General features: G+C 59.8%; 2 protein-coding genes across 2 annotated transcripts; one reads left to right on the top strand and one right to left on the bottom strand.

The window, feature by feature from the left end:
* The first annotated feature begins 15 nt into the window (after positions 1–15).
* On the top strand, positions 16–9429 carry GTPBP3 (GTP binding protein 3, mitochondrial). Its single transcript, XM_062510081.1, is given in 14 exon segments — positions 16–237; positions 655–733; positions 1345–1437; positions 1440–1538; positions 1541–1794; positions 2889–2941; positions 3057–3298; positions 3827–3913; positions 4728–4930; positions 5126–5198; positions 6408–6551; positions 7118–7283; positions 7889–8158; positions 8740–9429. Coding segments are annotated over 14 exon segments (2226 nt in total). The 3' UTR covers positions 8981–9429.
* Positions 9430–10553: 1124 nt separating this feature from the next.
* On the bottom strand, positions 10554–15127 carry PLVAP (plasmalemma vesicle associated protein). Its single transcript, XM_062510080.1, has 6 exons — positions 13672–15127; positions 12888–12966; positions 11594–12183; positions 11008–11128; positions 10648–10714; positions 10554–10560 (listed from the first exon to the last, which is right to left on the bottom strand). The coding sequence occupies exons 1-6, from the start codon at positions 14047–14049 to the stop codon at positions 10554–10556; spliced, it is 1242 nt and encodes a 413-aa protein (XP_062366064.1). The 5' UTR covers positions 14050–15127.
* Between the last annotated feature and the right edge of the window lie 322 nt (positions 15128–15449).

Raw genomic sequence — 15449 nt, 5'->3', positions numbered from 1 at the left:
GGCGGGGAGCGGTGCATGAGGCCGCCGGGGCCACCACCGGGTGCCACCGCCGGTGCCACGGCCGGCGGCGGCTCGGGAGGAGGGACAAAGGCGGCGGAGCGGAGCCCGCAGCTCCCGGTCCTCCTCCCCCCCTTTAATGCTCTGGTTGGCCGCGTCTCCCCAGCGCCCGCAGCACCGGCCACGCGTGTCCGGCCGCGCCCTGTCCCGGGGGTGGGGATGGGGGGGGCTCACGAGTGGGTGGGGGTCCCAGTTTTGTCCCACGCTGTCCCCAGTGTCCCCTCCTCACATCTTCACCCCGCCCCCCCATCTTTGTTTTGGTTGTCCCCGAGTGTCCCCCTCGGTCCCCCCCCCCTCCCCCGCCCCGTTCCCGGTAATCCGAGCGGGGCGCGCGTTGCCCTCGTGACATTTTGGGTGACCCCCCCCCCGCCCGCTCCCCCCCTCGGGCTGTGCTCCCCCCCGTCTTCCTCATCTTAAGGGGATCCCCTGCACCTCCCACCCCCACCTCCCAGAAAATAAATCCCGGAGGGTCCTTCCTGGCCTGGACCGCCTGGGACCCCCCCCATCCCCTCCCCGCTCCCCGGGAATTTGGGATTTGGGGTGAGAGCTGTGCCCAGCCCTGCCCCCCCTGCCCCTCCCGTGGCTATTTTGGGGCAGGGGCTGGGTGCCAGCCCGGCTCGCTGGTGCCACCAGGAGATGTCCCCGCTGTTGTCACCTCAGCTGGAGACAGGGCACAGTTAGATCTGGGGGGGGGGGGGGGGGGCGGGGGGGGGGCAGGATTGGGAATATTTCCTGGGGAGGGCAGGGCTGAGCATGGCAGGGCTGTGGATCCCTCGGGATGATCCCCGAATCCTGTCCCGGGTGGGAATGGGGATTGTGGATCCTTCGGGATGATCCCCGAATCCTGTCCCGGGTGGGAATCGGGATTGTGGATCCTTCGGGATGATCCCCGAATCTTGTCCCGGGTGGGGAATGGGGTCTGGGGGTGGTGCCTGCGGGGATTTTGGGGAGCCAGTGGCATCGCTGGGCTCAGGTACCCCGGAAATCGCTGTGGCCTGGGCAGTGTCCCTGACTGGGATTCCCAGTCTGTCCCAGTCTGTCCCGATCTATCTCTGTCTATATCCTTGTGGGATTCCCAGTCTATCCCAGTCCATCTCTGTTCATCCCAGTCTATCCCAGTGTGATTCCCGGTCTATCCCGGTCTATCCCAGTAGACTGAGAGCAGGAAGGGATGGGGGATAAAGAGAAAGGCGAGCAGGATGGGAAGAGGATGAGGATGAAGATGAGGATGAGGAGGATGAGGATGAGGATGAGGATGAGGATGAGGATGGAGAGCAGGACGAGGAGCCGAGCCGAGCCGAGCCATGACGCGGCTCCCGGATCATTTTTCTGGTTCACGGAGCGCTGCGGGCTCGGGCGGCCGCGGCTCTTCCCCGCACACCAGGGAAGATTTTTTTGGGGTCCCCCCCTCGCCCCCCAAGCCAGGGCTCGGTGCCGAGCCCTTCGGGGGGATCGGAGCCCCGGGACGGGCTGGGATTGGGGTTCCCGGGGGAGGAGCAGCTCCGGCTTGGGTGGGTACAGCCTCTCGGGGTGCGGGGGTGCCAAGCGGGAGGGACCCCCCAAGGTGGGCAAGGGTCCCCCAAAACCCTCAGATGCTCCAGGACACCCCAGGATGGGGACAAAGCCACATCCCCCCAACCCGGCACTGCAACATGTGTGGGTGTAGAAAGGACGAATTATTTTTGTACATTGTCAGTGGGGAAAAAAAAAAAAAAAGAAGTTGTAGGGGGAGGAAAAGTGTTCTGAAACGTTTATTCTAAGTTTTATTCTTTTCCTTATGGTTTTTAGTAATAAAGATTTTCATTACATCATTTAAAGTTAAACCTGTTTTGCCTCCCTCCTAATCCTATCTCACAGCAGAAAAGGAATAAAACATTCTAGTAAGCGCACTGACAATTTGGCCAACGCTAAACCCTCAACATAAATTTGGTGTTTTGGCCAAAAAAAATATTCAAATTATCAAATCCGAAACTAGTACAGGAGGATTTTTAGGGTACAGCCGTGAGCGGTGGGCGAGCAGAGGCTGGAAGGGACCGAGAGGAGCGGGCTGCAGCCCGGTAGCCCCTCGGGGTGGGGAACAAACCCGGGGGGGGTTCGGGCAGCGCGACCCCGAGGGGACACGCGGGGATCCCCGGGCAGGACCGGGCGGAACTGCTGGGTCTGCATGGCTTCAATCAGGGCGCCGCCATGTTTGATTATTAACCAATCAGAATCGATGTTTCACTATTAGCCACGCCCCCCACTTTGTACTGACCAATAGTATGCGTTGATGGGCGGAAGAGCAGGGGAAAGGGCGCTGCTATTGTTACGTATTAGCCAATCAGAAGCGGGATTTCCTCGTAGCCACGCCCGTCCCGGTGAGTATCGACCAATGGCGTGCGGCGGTGGGCGGGGCTAGGGGGGCGCGGGATGATGGCGCTGCGCGGGGTTGTGAGGGCGGTGCGGGGCAGGTAACAGGGACAGGGGGACACGGGGACACGGGGACACCCCCGGGGGTGGCTCTGGGATGGAGGGGACGGGAATGGGTGAGATGGGGGTTTGGGGGATGTGGGGTGCGGGGGGTGTGTGGGGAGGGGAGTACCTGAGGAGGGGTCTCACCTGGGGATGGGGGTACCTGGGGAGGGGGTGTATAGGGAGGGGTCTCACTTGGGGAGGGGCCCACCTGGGGAAGGGTCTCACCTGGGGAGGGGTCTCACCTGGAGAGGGGTCCCACCTGTAGACGGGAATACCTGAGCACACCTGTGGAGGTTCCCTGGGCACGCCCGGGGGTCTCTCCCGCTCTGTGCCCACCCGGGGGTGCCCATAATGACCCCAGCCCTCCCCTCCCCTAGCTGGGCCCGTCCCCTGAGCTGCGCGGTGCCACCTGCAGGGAGACGTGGCACAGGTGACACAGGTGACAGAGGTTACAGAGGTGGCACAGGTGACAGAGGTGACAGAGGTGACACAAGTGACAGAGGTTACAGAGGTGGCACAGGTGACACAGGTGACAGAGGTTACAGAGGTGGCACAGGTGACAGAGCTGGCACAGGTGGCACAGGTGACACCATCTTCGCGCTGTCCTCTGCCCCGGGTCGCTGTGGGGTGGCCGTGATCCGTGCCAGCGGCCCGGGCAGCCGGGGGGCCCTGCAGAGCCTGGCCGGGACCCCCAAAATGCCCCCCCCGAGGGTCCTGGCCCTGAGGAGGATCCGGGACCCCCACACGGCCGAGACCCTGGACCGGGGACTGGTGGTCTGGTTCCCAGGTTTGGGGGACAGGAATTGGGATTTGGGGTCTGGGGGGGACAGAAATTGGGGTCTGGGGGGCAGGAATTGGGGTTTGGAGGAGCAGAAATTGGGGTTTGGGGGAATGGATTGGGGTTTGGGGGCTAAAAATTGGGGTTTGGGAGGGCACGGATTGGGGGTTTGGGGAGCAGAAATTGGGGTTTGGGGGCACGGATTGGGGTTTAGGGGATGAATTGGGGTTTGGGGATCAGAAATCGGGGTTTGGGGGCGAGCTCAGGGCTCCATGGGGGTCTGGTTCCCAAGTAGGGGGCACGGATTTGGAATTTGGGGGGCACAAATTGGGTTTTTGGGGGCTCTGGGTGATGGGTTAGGGGGTGTTCAGTGCCCCATGGGGCTCTTGGGAACTGGCAGATCCCTTTGGGATTTCCCGGCCCAGTTTGGGATCCTACAGGGAAAAGGTCAGTCCTGGGGGTGCCCAAATGCCATTTTGGGGTGTTTGGGGTGGGAGATGGGGGTGCCCAGCCCAGCCCAGTCCCGTGTGCCCCCAGGACCCCACAGCTTCACTGGGGAGGATTGTGCTGAGCTGCACGTGCACGGGGGGCCCGCCGTGGTCAGCGGGGTGCTGCGGGCCCTGGGTGAGCCCCCACCCCAAAATGTCCCTTTGCCATCTTATCCTGGTTGTTTCCCATCCCAAAATATCCCTTTCCCACCCCAAAATTTTCCTTTTCCTTCCCATCCCGATCCTGTCCCACCCCAAAATGTCCCTTTTCCATCCTACCCCAAACTATCCCTTTTTCCCTTTCCCCTTGGTGTCCTTCCCTTTAGAATCCTGATGCTGCCAGGGGATTCTCCTCTACCCCTTTTCCCCCCTTCCTTTTGTGATCCCAAAAATTCTCTCAGTTACTCCCCATGCTGGGTCTCTCCTGCTGTTTTTTCCCCAAATTTGGGGTCAGGACACAACACCTCTCCCAATGTTCTTTCCCCAAATTTCAGAGTCTGGACCTCTTTTCCCTCAGGATCCTTCCACCCTTCCCACTTCTCCCCTTTGTGATCCCAAAATTCTCTCAGTTTCTCCCCACCCCTTTTCTCTCGGGATCCTTCCACCCTTCCCACTTCTCCCCTATGACCCCAAAATCCTCTCCGTTCCTCCCAAACCCTTTTTCCCTCGGGATCCCTTTTCTCTTGGAATCCCTTTTCCCTCAGGATCCTTCCACCCTTCCCACCTCTCCCCTTTGTTATCCCAAAATCCTCTCTGTTCCTCCCAAACCCTTTTCCCTCGGGATCCCTTTTCTCTTGGAATCCCTTTTCTCTCGGGATCTTTCCACCCTTCCCACTTCTCCCTTCTGACCCCAAAATCCTCTCCGTTCCTCCCAAACCCTTTTTCCCTCGGGATCCTCCCGCCCTTCCCACCTCTCCCCTTTATCTCCTGCTCCCTCTCCCCTGTCTCAGGCCGCTTGCCCGGGCTCCGGCCGGCCGAGCCAGGTGAGTTCACCTTGCGCGCGTTCCGTCGGGGCAAGCTGGACCTGACGGCGGCCGAGGGCTTGCGGGACCTGATCGGGGCCGAGACCGAGGCACAGCGACGGCAGGCCCTGAGACAGATGGAGGGAGACCTGGGGCGGCTGTACCAGGGCTGGAGCCACACCTTAACGCAGGTGAGACCCACCTGGAGGGCTACCAGACCTCCCTGTGGTGGCCACCAGTTTGGGGGGTGATCCCGGGGCTCACAGTCCCAAATAGGTGCTTGCTCATATCCCTTAACCCAGGTGAGACTCACCTGGAGGGCTACCAGACCTCATTATTGTGGCCACCAGTTTGGGGATGTCCCCATGGCTCGCATTCCCAAGCAGGCACTGGCCCATATCGAGGCTTACATCGATTTCGGTGAGGATGACAACGTGGAGGAAGAGGTTTTGTCTCGAGGTGAGGAGGTGATGTCCTCGCTGTGTCACAGCTGTGTCCCCACCGGGCTGCTGGGCACGGTGGCACGGGGCAGTGGGGACATTCGGGGTGGCTTTTGGCCACCTGGGTAATCCAGGTTTGTGTTTGTGCACCTGGGTGGGATGTGGGGTCACTCCTGGTGTTTTATTCCTAAATCTGGGGTCAGCACAGGGGGTCTCTCCTGGTGTTTTATTCCTAAATTTGGGGTCAGCACAGGGGGTCTCTCCCGTTGTTTTAATCCCAAATTTGGGATCAGGACAGGGGGTCACTCCCGTTGTTTTAATCCCAAATTTGGGGTCAGCATGGGGGGGGGGGGGGGTCTCTCCTATTGTTTCCCCCCCAGTTTGGGGTCAGCACAGAGGGTCACTCCTGGTGTTTTATTCCCAAATTTGGGGTCAGCACAGAGGGTCACTCCTGGTGTTTTATTCCCAAATTTGGGGTCAGCACAGGGGGTCACTCCCGTTGTTTTAATCCCAAATTTGGGATCAGGACAGGGGGTCACTCCCGTTGTTTTAATCCCAAATTTGGGATCAGGACAGGGGGTCTCTCCCGTTGTTTTAATCCCAAATTTGGGATCAGGACAGGGGGTCTCTCCCGTTGTTTTAATCCCAAATTTGGGATCAGGACAGGGGGTCACTCCCGTTGTTTTAATCCCAAATTTGGGGTCAGCATGGGGGGGGGGGGGGGTCTCTCCTATTGTTTCCCCCCCAGTTTGGGGTCAGCACAGAGGGTCACTCCTGGTGTTTTATTCCCAAATTTGGGGTCAGCACAGAGGGTCACTCCTGGTGTTTTATTCCCAAATTTGGGGTCAGCACAGGGGGTCACTCCCGTTGTTTTAATCCCAAATTTGGGATCAGGACAGGGGGTCACTCCCGTTGTTTTAATCCCAAATTTGGGATCAGGACAGGGGGTCTCTCCCGTTGTTTTAATCCCAAATTTGGGATCAGGACAGGGGGTCTCTCCCGTTGTTTTAATCCCAAATTTGGGATCAGGACAGGGGGTCACTCCCGTTGTTTTAATCCCAAATTTGGGATCAGGACAGGGGGTCACTCCCGTTGTTTTATTCCCAAATTTGGGGTCAGCACAGGGGGTCTCTCCCGTTGTTTTAATCCCCCTGGTTTGGGGTCAGCACGGGGGTCTCCCGGGCTGTTTCCCCCCGCTTTGGGGTGACCCCCGGCCGTGTCCCCGCAGTGCAGGGCACCGTGCGGGCTCTGGAGCAGCAGATCCGAGCTCACCTGCGGGACGGGCGCCGGGGGGAGCTGCTGAGGGGAGGGGTCCGGGCGGTCATCACAGGACCCCCCAACGTGGGCAAGAGCAGCCTGCTGAACCTGCTGTGTGAGTGGGGCACGGGGAAACCCGGGAGAATTCCCGAAATCCCACAGGGAAACCGTTCCCGGTGTCCCCAGGTCATTGTGTGCAGCCGTGGGTGTGGAAGGGCTGGGATAATTCCCAAAATTCCAGAGGGAGTTGTTCCCGGTGTCCCCAGGGTCACCGTGTCACCCGTGGTGGGAACGCTCCCAAAATTCCACAGGGAGCTATTCCCAGGTCACCCATGGGTGAGGAGGGGTTGGGATAATTCCCAAAATTCCACAGGGAACCATTCCCAGGTCACCCACAGCAGGGACTGGGACAATTACCAAAATCCCCCAGGGACCCTTCCCGATGTCTCCCAAGTCACCTGCGGGCATGGAGGGATCAAGAAAATTCCCAAAATTGCAGAGGGAACCATTCCTGCTGTCCCCAGGCCATTGTGTCACCTACGGTGGGGACTGGGTGTGGAGGGATTGGGATAACGCTCCCAAAATTCCAGAGGGAACCATTCCCATTGCCCCCCAGGTCACCCACAGCGGGGACCAGGACAATTCCCAAAATCCCCCAGGGACCCTTCCCGCTGTCCCCAGGCCGCCGTCCCGCCGCCATCGTGTCCCCCGTGGCGGGCACCACGCGGGACGTGCTGGAGGTGGCCCTGGACATCGGGGGGTACCCGCTGGTGCTCAGTGACACCGCGGGGCTGCGCCAGGCCACCGACCCCGTGGAGCGCGAGGGGGTGACCCGGGCCCGGCACCGGTGAGACCCGGGATGGCTTGGGGAGGTTTGGGGTGGTTTTGGGAGGTTTTGGGGTGGTTTAGGGAGGTTTTGGGGTTGTCCCCGTTGCTCAGACCCGAAGGTGACGTTCATGTGTGTCCCCAGGCTGTGCCAGGCTGGCAGTGCTGGATGTCACCTCAGTGTCACCCACCATGGTGGCCCTGGGAGCTGCATTTGCCCAGGGGGGTTTTGGGGAGATTCTCAGGAGGTTTTGGGGTGGTTTTGAGGTGTTTTGGGGGGATTTTGAGGAGATTTAGCAGTGTCACCCACCCTGGTGGCCCTGGGGGCTGGAGATGTTTCAGGAAGTTTTGCGGTGGTTCTGGGGAGATTTTCGGGTGGTTTTGGGGTTGTCCCCATAGCTCAGACCCGAAGGTGACATTGCTGTGTGTCCCCAGGCTGTGCGGGGCTGGCAGTGCTGGATGTCACCTCAGTGGGGCTGGAGGAGTTTTCAGGAGGTTTTGGGGTGGTTTAGGGAGGTTTTGGGATGGTTTGGGGGTGGTTTGGGGAGGTTTTGGGGTGGTTTAGGTGGGTTTTGGGGTTGTCCCCATAGCTCAGACCCGAAGGTGACCTCACCGTGTTGTCCCCAGGCTGTGCCAGGCTGACCTGGTGCTGGCAGTGCTGGATGCCACCTCGGTGTCACCCACCCCGGTGGCCCTGGGGGACGCTCTGGCCGCCCTGGAGCCCCCCCCGGACACCCCCTGTGTGCTGGTGCTCAACAAGTGCGACCTGCTGGGGGGGCACGGCGTGTCCCCGAGTGCCACCTGTGCCCAGGGACACCCTGCCACCCTCCTGTCCTGCAAGACGGGCCAGGGGCTGGAGGCGCTGCTGGATCTGCTGGCACAGCAGCTGGCACAGCTGTGAGTCCAGGGGGGGCGGGTGGGGGATCCCAAAGCTTCATCCTGGTGATTTTTGGGGTGCTCTGGGCTGGGTGAGCCTCCTTTTCCATGGGTGATCCCCTTTTCCATCCCTGATCCCTTTTCCATCCCTGATCCCTTTTCCCATCCCATCCCATCCCATCCCATCCCATCCCATCCCATCCCATCCCATCCCATCCCATCCCATCCCTGTCCCCATCCCATCCCTGTCCCCATCCCATCCCATCCCATCCCATCCCATCCCATCCCATCCCATCCCATCCCATCCCATCCCATCCCATCCCATCCCATCCCATCCCATCCCATCCCTGTCCCCATCCCATCCCATCCCATCCCATCCCATCCCTGTCCCCATCCCATCCCTGTCCCCATCCCATCCCATCCCATCCCATCCCATCCCATCCCATCCCATCCCATCCCATCCCATCCCATCCCATCCCATCCCATCCCATCCCATCCCATCCCATCCCATCCCATCCCTGTCCCCATCCCATCCCATCCCATCCCATCCCATTCCATTTTCCCCACAATCCCCTTTCCCCACACCTGCTCCCCTTTTCCAGATGTGGGGATCCCCTTTTGGGGTCCCCCACCCTGACCCAGACCAGGCACAGCCGTCACCTCGGGGCCTGCGCGGCGGCGCTGGCGCGGTTCGGCCGCGGTGACGCCGGTGACACCGGGGACCTGGCGGTGGCAGCCGAGCTGCTGAGGGTGGCACGGCGGGAGCTGGGCAGGATCACCGGGCACGTGGGCACCGATGACATCCTGGATGTCATTTTTCGGGATTTTTGTGTCGGGAAGTGACACCAGCACTCGTGGGATTGTCCCCATTGTTGTGGTGGCACCGGGATTAAACCGTGGTGGCTTTGGTGTCCCCCTGTGGGTGTCCCCAAGCCCCAAATATGGGCAAAGAACTTCAGAAAAGGCCTGGAAAACCCCCAAAAAAGGCTGGGAAAAAAACCCAAAAAAGGTCCCGTTTCCCGATCAGGGGGACAAACAAGGACCTGGACGGGAAAAGCCACCCCAGGTGTCCCCACCTTGGGGTGTCCCCATCCCCAGTGTGACATGGGACACGTCCCTGCATCCCCAAACCCCAAGGATTCGGTGGGAGAAGTTTGGGATCCCCGGGATCCATCCCAATCCATGGAATTCCCCCAAACCACGACAGATTTGGGGTTTTGCTGGTGGCTCTGCCACCCTCAAGATGGTGACATCTCTTGGGGAGACCCCTGTGCCACCATCCCCTTCCCCTCCCCAGGCTCAGGAAGCGCCTGGTGCTCCGAGATTATCCATGGAGGAATTCCAGGAAATCCTCTGGCAGTGCCGGAGACCTTCAGGGACGGTGACAATTTGTCACTTTTGTCACTTTTGTCACCACAGTCCCGTCCTGGGGCTGGGCAGGAAGGGGGCGGGGCAGGGACGTGGGTGGGGGGGGGACACGGTGACATCGCCATCCCTGGAGGTGGCAGTGCCATTGTCCTGGGATTTGGGGACATTTGGGGTGGCAGTGCCACTATCCTGGGATTTGGGGACATTTGGGGTGGCACAAAGGACAGAGGAGGGGACACTCAGGTGGCGCTGAGGAGCGCCTGGTGGCAGGACAGGAAAAGGATTTTCCACAGGAAAGGTGGATTTAAATCCCGGGAATAAATCTGGGGAATAAATCGCGGGGATAAATCCTGGAGGGGGGGGGGAAATTGCGGGAATAAATTCTGGGAAAAAAGTCTTGAGAATAAATCCTAGGAAAAAAATCCCGGGAATAAATCCTGGGAATAAATCACCGGAATAAATCCTGGAGGGGGGGGGGAAATTGCGGGAATAAATTCTGGGAAAAAAGTCTTGAGAATAAATCCTAGGAAAAAAATCCCGGGAATAAATCCTGGGAATAAATCACCGGAATAAATCCTTGGAATGAATTCTGGTAAAAAATCCTGGGAAGAAATCGTAGGAATAAATCTCGGGAATAAATTCTGGGAATTAATCATGGGAATAAATGGCGGGAATGGATTGTGGGAATAAATGCTGGGGATAAATCCTTCCCGGCTCCAGGGGGGCCGGGGCCACCCCTGTCCCTGATCCTTTGGGGACAAGGCCACCCCTGTCCCTCATCCTCGGGCATTTCCCACCCCTCTGTGCCGATCCAGGATCAATTCCCACTCCCCAAATCCCGATTTTTCCATGGATTTCCGCACACACGAGCAGCGAGTTGTCCCCAGATTTGGGGCTGGCTGTTGTCCCGCTCCAGCCGGGGGGGGGTTACATCCTCTGGGGACACACGGGGCAGGGTTGGGGACACGGGCACGAGGGGACAATGCCATCCGTGCTGCGGGAAGCACCTCCTGGGCGGCTCTTGGTTCTCCAGGGATTTTTCCCGGCGTTATCCGCTGTGGGGAAATTGGGATTGGGGTCACTGGAACGTCCAGGAGTGGGGAAAGGGTGCGGTGTCACCTGTGTCACCTGTGTAGCCTCACCTGGGGGTCTTCAGGTACTGCTCCATCACCTGCAGCATCCGCTGGACGTCCTCCAGGTTCTTCCTTCCTAGTGGGGTTGGAATGGGATGGGATTTATGGGATTGGGATGGGATGGGATGGGATGGGATGGGATGGGATGGGATGGGATGGGATGGGATGGGATGGGATGGGATGGGATGGGATAATGGGATGGGATGGGATGGGATAATGGGATGGGATAATGGGATGGGATGGGATGGGATGGGATAATGGGATGGGATAATGGGATGGGATAATGGGATGGGATAATGGGATGGGATGGGCACCCAGGGGGACACGGTGACTCCCCCCGGAGTGTCCCCAATCCCTGCAGGGACTCACCCATGGTGCCCAGCGTGGCCGGGTTCCTCAGGAATTCCATGTAGGAGCCCGGGCCTGGGAAGGAGCCCGAGCGGCCGGTGCTGAGCGGCACCCGCGAGCCCGACAGCTCCAGGTGGGGCATCTGGGGGGACAGAGGGCACTGGTCAGGGGGCCACTGGTCAGGGGGGCACTGGTCAGGGGGGCACTGGTCAGTGGGAAATTCCCCACACAAACCAAATCCCGGTGTCAGGAAGGAAAATCCTGGTGCAGAGGTGCCTGTGCCCATGTCCCCAGTGCCCCGTGTCCCCCAATTCCCCGTGTCCCCAGGGAAGTCCCCATGTCCCCAATGAAGTCCCCGTGTCCCCGTGTCCCCAATGAAGTCCCCGTGTCCCCAATGAAGTCCCCGTGTCCCCAATGAAGTCTCCGTGTCCCCAATGAAGTCCCCGTGTCCCCGTGTCCCCAGTGAAGTCCCCGTGTCCCCAGTGAAGTCTCCGTGTCCCCAATGAAGTCCCCGTGTCCCCGTGTCCCCAGTGAAGTCCCCGTGTCCCCGTGTCCCCAATGAAGTCCCCGTGTCCCCGTGTCCCCAGTGAAGTCCCCGTGTCCCCACCTTGGCCATGCACCCCACCAGCCTCTCCCTCAGCGCCTCCGCCTGCGCCTCCGCTGCTCTCCTCTTCTCCTCCAGCTCCTTCCCCGCCTTGTCCCTCTCCACCTCCAGCCTTTTCCTCTCCTCCACTCCATCTTTCTCCCTCTTCTCCAGCCCCTGGATCTTCTTCTCCAGCTCCTGCATTTCCCGGGAGCAGTTGAGGCGACACTGCTGCACGCTCAGCTCGCAGGTGCCCTTCCAGATAAATTGGGAATCCCTCTCCTGCTGCTGTCGGAACAAACCCTCCACGCGACCCCGGATCTGCCCCAGCTCGTTCTCGGCTTCCTTGCACTGGAATTGCTTCAGCAGCTCCGAGATCCTTGGTAATTTCTCGTTCACGTCGTTTTGGAGGGAGCTGCATTTGTGTTTCTGCACCTCCAGCTCCACCCTGCTCAGGTCACCCTCGGTCCTGGCGCTCTTCAGGTCCTGCTGGCATCTGTCCCTCTCCTGGGTGGCTTTGGCCAGCTCACCCCGGCTCTGCTGGTTATTTTCTTCCAGAGTTTTTTTGGATGACCTGGCCAGGTCCAGTTGTCGCTGCAGCTCCAGCTTGTCACCTTTGGGAAAGTTGTGGGGACAGGGTTTGGGTCTGGGGAAGGGGGATTTGGGATTCGGGGGTCTCCCCCTGGGTGTCACCCCATGGTTTGGGGTGGTGCAGGTCACTTGGGGGTGCTGGGGGTGCCCAGGAGGGTGGGAATGGAGAGTTTTGGGGGGGGCTCCAAAGGGTGGGAAGGGGATGCTGGGGATCCTCAAAGCGGTGCTGGGGGTGCCCAGGTGGGTGGGGAGAGATTTGGGGGCTCCAAAAGGTGGGAAAAGGGGGTGCTGGCAGGCTCCAAAGGATGGGAAGGGAGAGTTGGGTGTCCTTAGGGGGTGCTGGGGGTCCCCGGGAGGGTGGGAATGGAGAGTTGAGGGGCTCCAAGGGGTGGGAAGTGGGTTCTGGAGTTCCAAAGGCGCTGGGAAGGGGGTCCTGGGGGTCTTCAGGAGGTGTGGGGGTCCCCAGGAGGGTGGGAAGGAGGTTCTGGGCATCCTCAGGGAGTGCTGAGGATCCCAAAGAGGATGGGAAGGGGATGTTGAGGGTCCCCAGGGGGTTCTAGAGGTCCTCAGGGAGGGTTCGGGGTGTGCAGGAGGGTGAGGAGGGGATTCTGGGGGGTCCTCAAGGGGTTCTGGGGGTTCTCAGGAGGTTCTGGGGGTCTCAGAAGTGTGGGGAGGGGGGGTGCCCAGGGTTTTTTTTTTGGGGGGGGGGGGTGGGGGTGTCTCTTACCGTGGCAGGTGGTGTTGATGATGGTGGCGAGCATGTGGCACTCGGTCAGCTTCACCTGGTGGTACACGAGCTCCTGCAGCTGGGCGGGAGGAAGAGGAGGAGGAGGAGGAGGAGAGGGCTCAGAACACCCCCAAAACAACCAAAACAACACCCCAAAAACACCCCAGGCACCATCCCGGTCCCCAGAGGAGACAGAGAGAGCCCTGGGGAGGAGGAGGAGGAGGAGGAGGAGGAAGAGGAGGAGGAAGAGGAGGAGAGGGGTCAGAACATCCCAAAACACCCCCGGCATCACCTCAGGGGCTCTGGGAGAGCTCCAGGGGCTGGGGAGGATGAGGAGGAGTAGGAAGAGGAAGGGGAGAGGGGCCAGAGAACCCCAAAAACATTCCCAGCATCATCCCAGGTGACAGAGAGAGACCCGGGGGAAGGAAGAGGAGGAGGAGAGGGGTCAGAGCACCCCAAAAACACCCCCGGCACCACCTCAGGGGCTCTGGGAGAGCCCCGGGGATGAGGAGGAGGAAGAGGAGGAAGAGTAGAGGGATCAGAACACTCCATAAAAATCCCCCGGCACCCCCTGCTGAGCTCTGGGAGATCTCCGGGCGCACGGGATGAAGAAGACGAGGAAGAGGATGAGGAAGAAAACCCCGAGATTCCAAACCCCCCCTTTCGGCGCTTCCCTCGCCGCAGCCGCCCGAGGTGACGAGGAGGCGACACCAGCGTCACCCTCAGGCTGGGCCACCCCTTCCCCTCCGCCGATTCCCAACCCTCCCCAAACCCCGGGGTCCACCTGGGGCACGCTGTTGGAATTCTGGCTGCTGTTACACTTCTCCAGCTCCTTCTGCACCTTCAGCGCCATCCCCTGCACCTTGTCCTTGTCCTTGAGGGTGGCGTTGAGGACGCGGCTCAGGTTGGCGTTGGTGGCACCCAAGGCCACAATCTTGCTGTAGTGGCTCTGGACCTGCTCCTCCAGCAGCCTCAGGTGAGTGTCGGTGCCCGCCTGGACATTCCCGTACACCATGAACAGCACGAGCCCCAGGATGATCAAAAATTGGATCAGCGAGGTGAAAAGGAAAATATATTTGACATAAAAACCGCAGTCGCGCTTTGGGATCGCCTCTTTGTGCTCCAAACCGAATTTAGCCATGGCGAAGCTGCTCTTCTCCATCCTTGCCCGAGCTCTGGTTGCCCCACCCTGCCTTCACCCCGCTTTTTAGGGGGGGTGTGTTGGGGTGGAGCTGCTCCCGGAGCGGTGTTTATATCCCTGGATTTAATATTTCCTCCTGCCGGGCTCCTTCCTGCCGTGCCGGATGCTCCCGGGGACCCGCCGGGTTATCCGGGCAAAGCTTCTGCTGCCGCTGGGATTGTTCCTGGAGTGGAGAGAGAGGAAAAAAAAAAAAAAAAAAAAAGGATTTCGTTCCTTCCATCCCGTTTCGGCGCCCGTCTGGAATTGTGTTCTGCGCCGAAATTCCCGGCCCCGGCGTGGGAATTCGATCCCGCCCGGGTTGTCCAGTCGCTGGGATTGTTCCTGGAGCGGAGGGAGTAAAAGAAAAATAAATAAATGGGATTTCATTCCTTCCATCCCAGTTTGGTGCCCGGCTCGTCCCTGGAATTGTGTCCAGCCCCGAAATTCCCAGACCAGGAATGGGAATTCCAGGGAATTCAATCCCGCTGGGTTATGCCAACGCTGGGATTGTTCCTGGAGTGGAGAGAGTAAAAGAAAAAAATAAATGGGATTTCATTCCTTCCATCCCATTTCTGCACCCTTGGAATTGTCTGGAATTGTGTCCTGCCCCAAAATTCCCAGCTCCGGAATGGGAATTCCAGGGAATTCGATCCTGCTGGGTTATCCGGGCACTGGGATCGTTCCTGGAGCGGAGGAAAAAAAATTGGGATTTCATTCCTTCCATCCCCTTTTGGTACCTGGCTCGCCCCTGGAATTGTCTGGAATTGTCTGGAATGATGTCCTGCCCCAAAATTCCCAGCCCCAGCGTGGGAATTCCAGGGAATTCGATCCTGTCGGGTTATCCGGGCTCTGGAATCGTTGATCCTGGAGTAGAGAGGGGAAGGGGGGAAAAAAAAAAAAGAAAAAAAAAAAAAGAAAAAAAAGAGGGAAAAAATCGGGATTCCATTCCTTCATCCCATTTCGCTGCCTGGCACATCCCTGGAATTATCCGGAATTGTTTCCTGCCCCAAAATAATGGAATTCGATCCCACCCTCACCCCCCCCCCCCCTCCGCCCCCCAATCCCATTTCGGTGCCCTGGAATTGCCCCTCACCCTAGGGGGAAAAAAAAAAGTTCCCAGGAGCGGCGTGGGAATTGCGGGGAATCGGATCCCGCGGGGAACGCAGGGTGCGAGTGCGTGTGCGTGTCCCTGCGGGGCGGCACACGGGGCTGGGGACAGCTCGGGGCTGGGGACAGCTCGGGTGGCACCGTGGGAAGGGACAGCGAGGGGACAGGGCGGGCACAGGGGGGGACAGCTCTGCCGTGACTGCCCAGCGCCCCCGGGCTCGCTTGGAAGAAGATTTCCAGGAAAGTTGGATTTTCCTGCGGCCGCATCCTGTGCC

Source organism: Cinclus cinclus, chromosome 28 (assembly GCF_963662255.1).
Source record: "Cinclus cinclus chromosome 28, bCinCin1.1, whole genome shotgun sequence".
Taxonomy (NCBI): Eukaryota; Metazoa; Chordata; class Aves; order Passeriformes; family Cinclidae; genus Cinclus; species Cinclus cinclus.
The sequence above is the reverse complement of the archived record's forward strand: the minus strand, read 5'-3'. Positions and strand labels throughout refer to the sequence as shown.

Excerpts from the sequence above, each read along its gene's own strand:
- PLVAP (XM_062510080.1), bottom strand. The coding sequence starts at position 14,049 with ATGGAGAAGAGCAGCTTCGCCATGGCTAAATTCGGTTTGGAGCACAAA. Across the intron at positions 11,129-11,593 it reads TGGTGGGGTGCATGGCCAAG|ATGCCCCACCTGGAGCTGTC; the intron begins GTGGGGACACGG and ends CTGTCCCCCCAG. Across the intron at positions 10,715-11,007 it reads GGCCACGCTGGGCACCATGG|GAAGGAAGAACCTGGAGGAC; the intron begins GTGAGTCCCTGC and ends CAACCCCACTAG.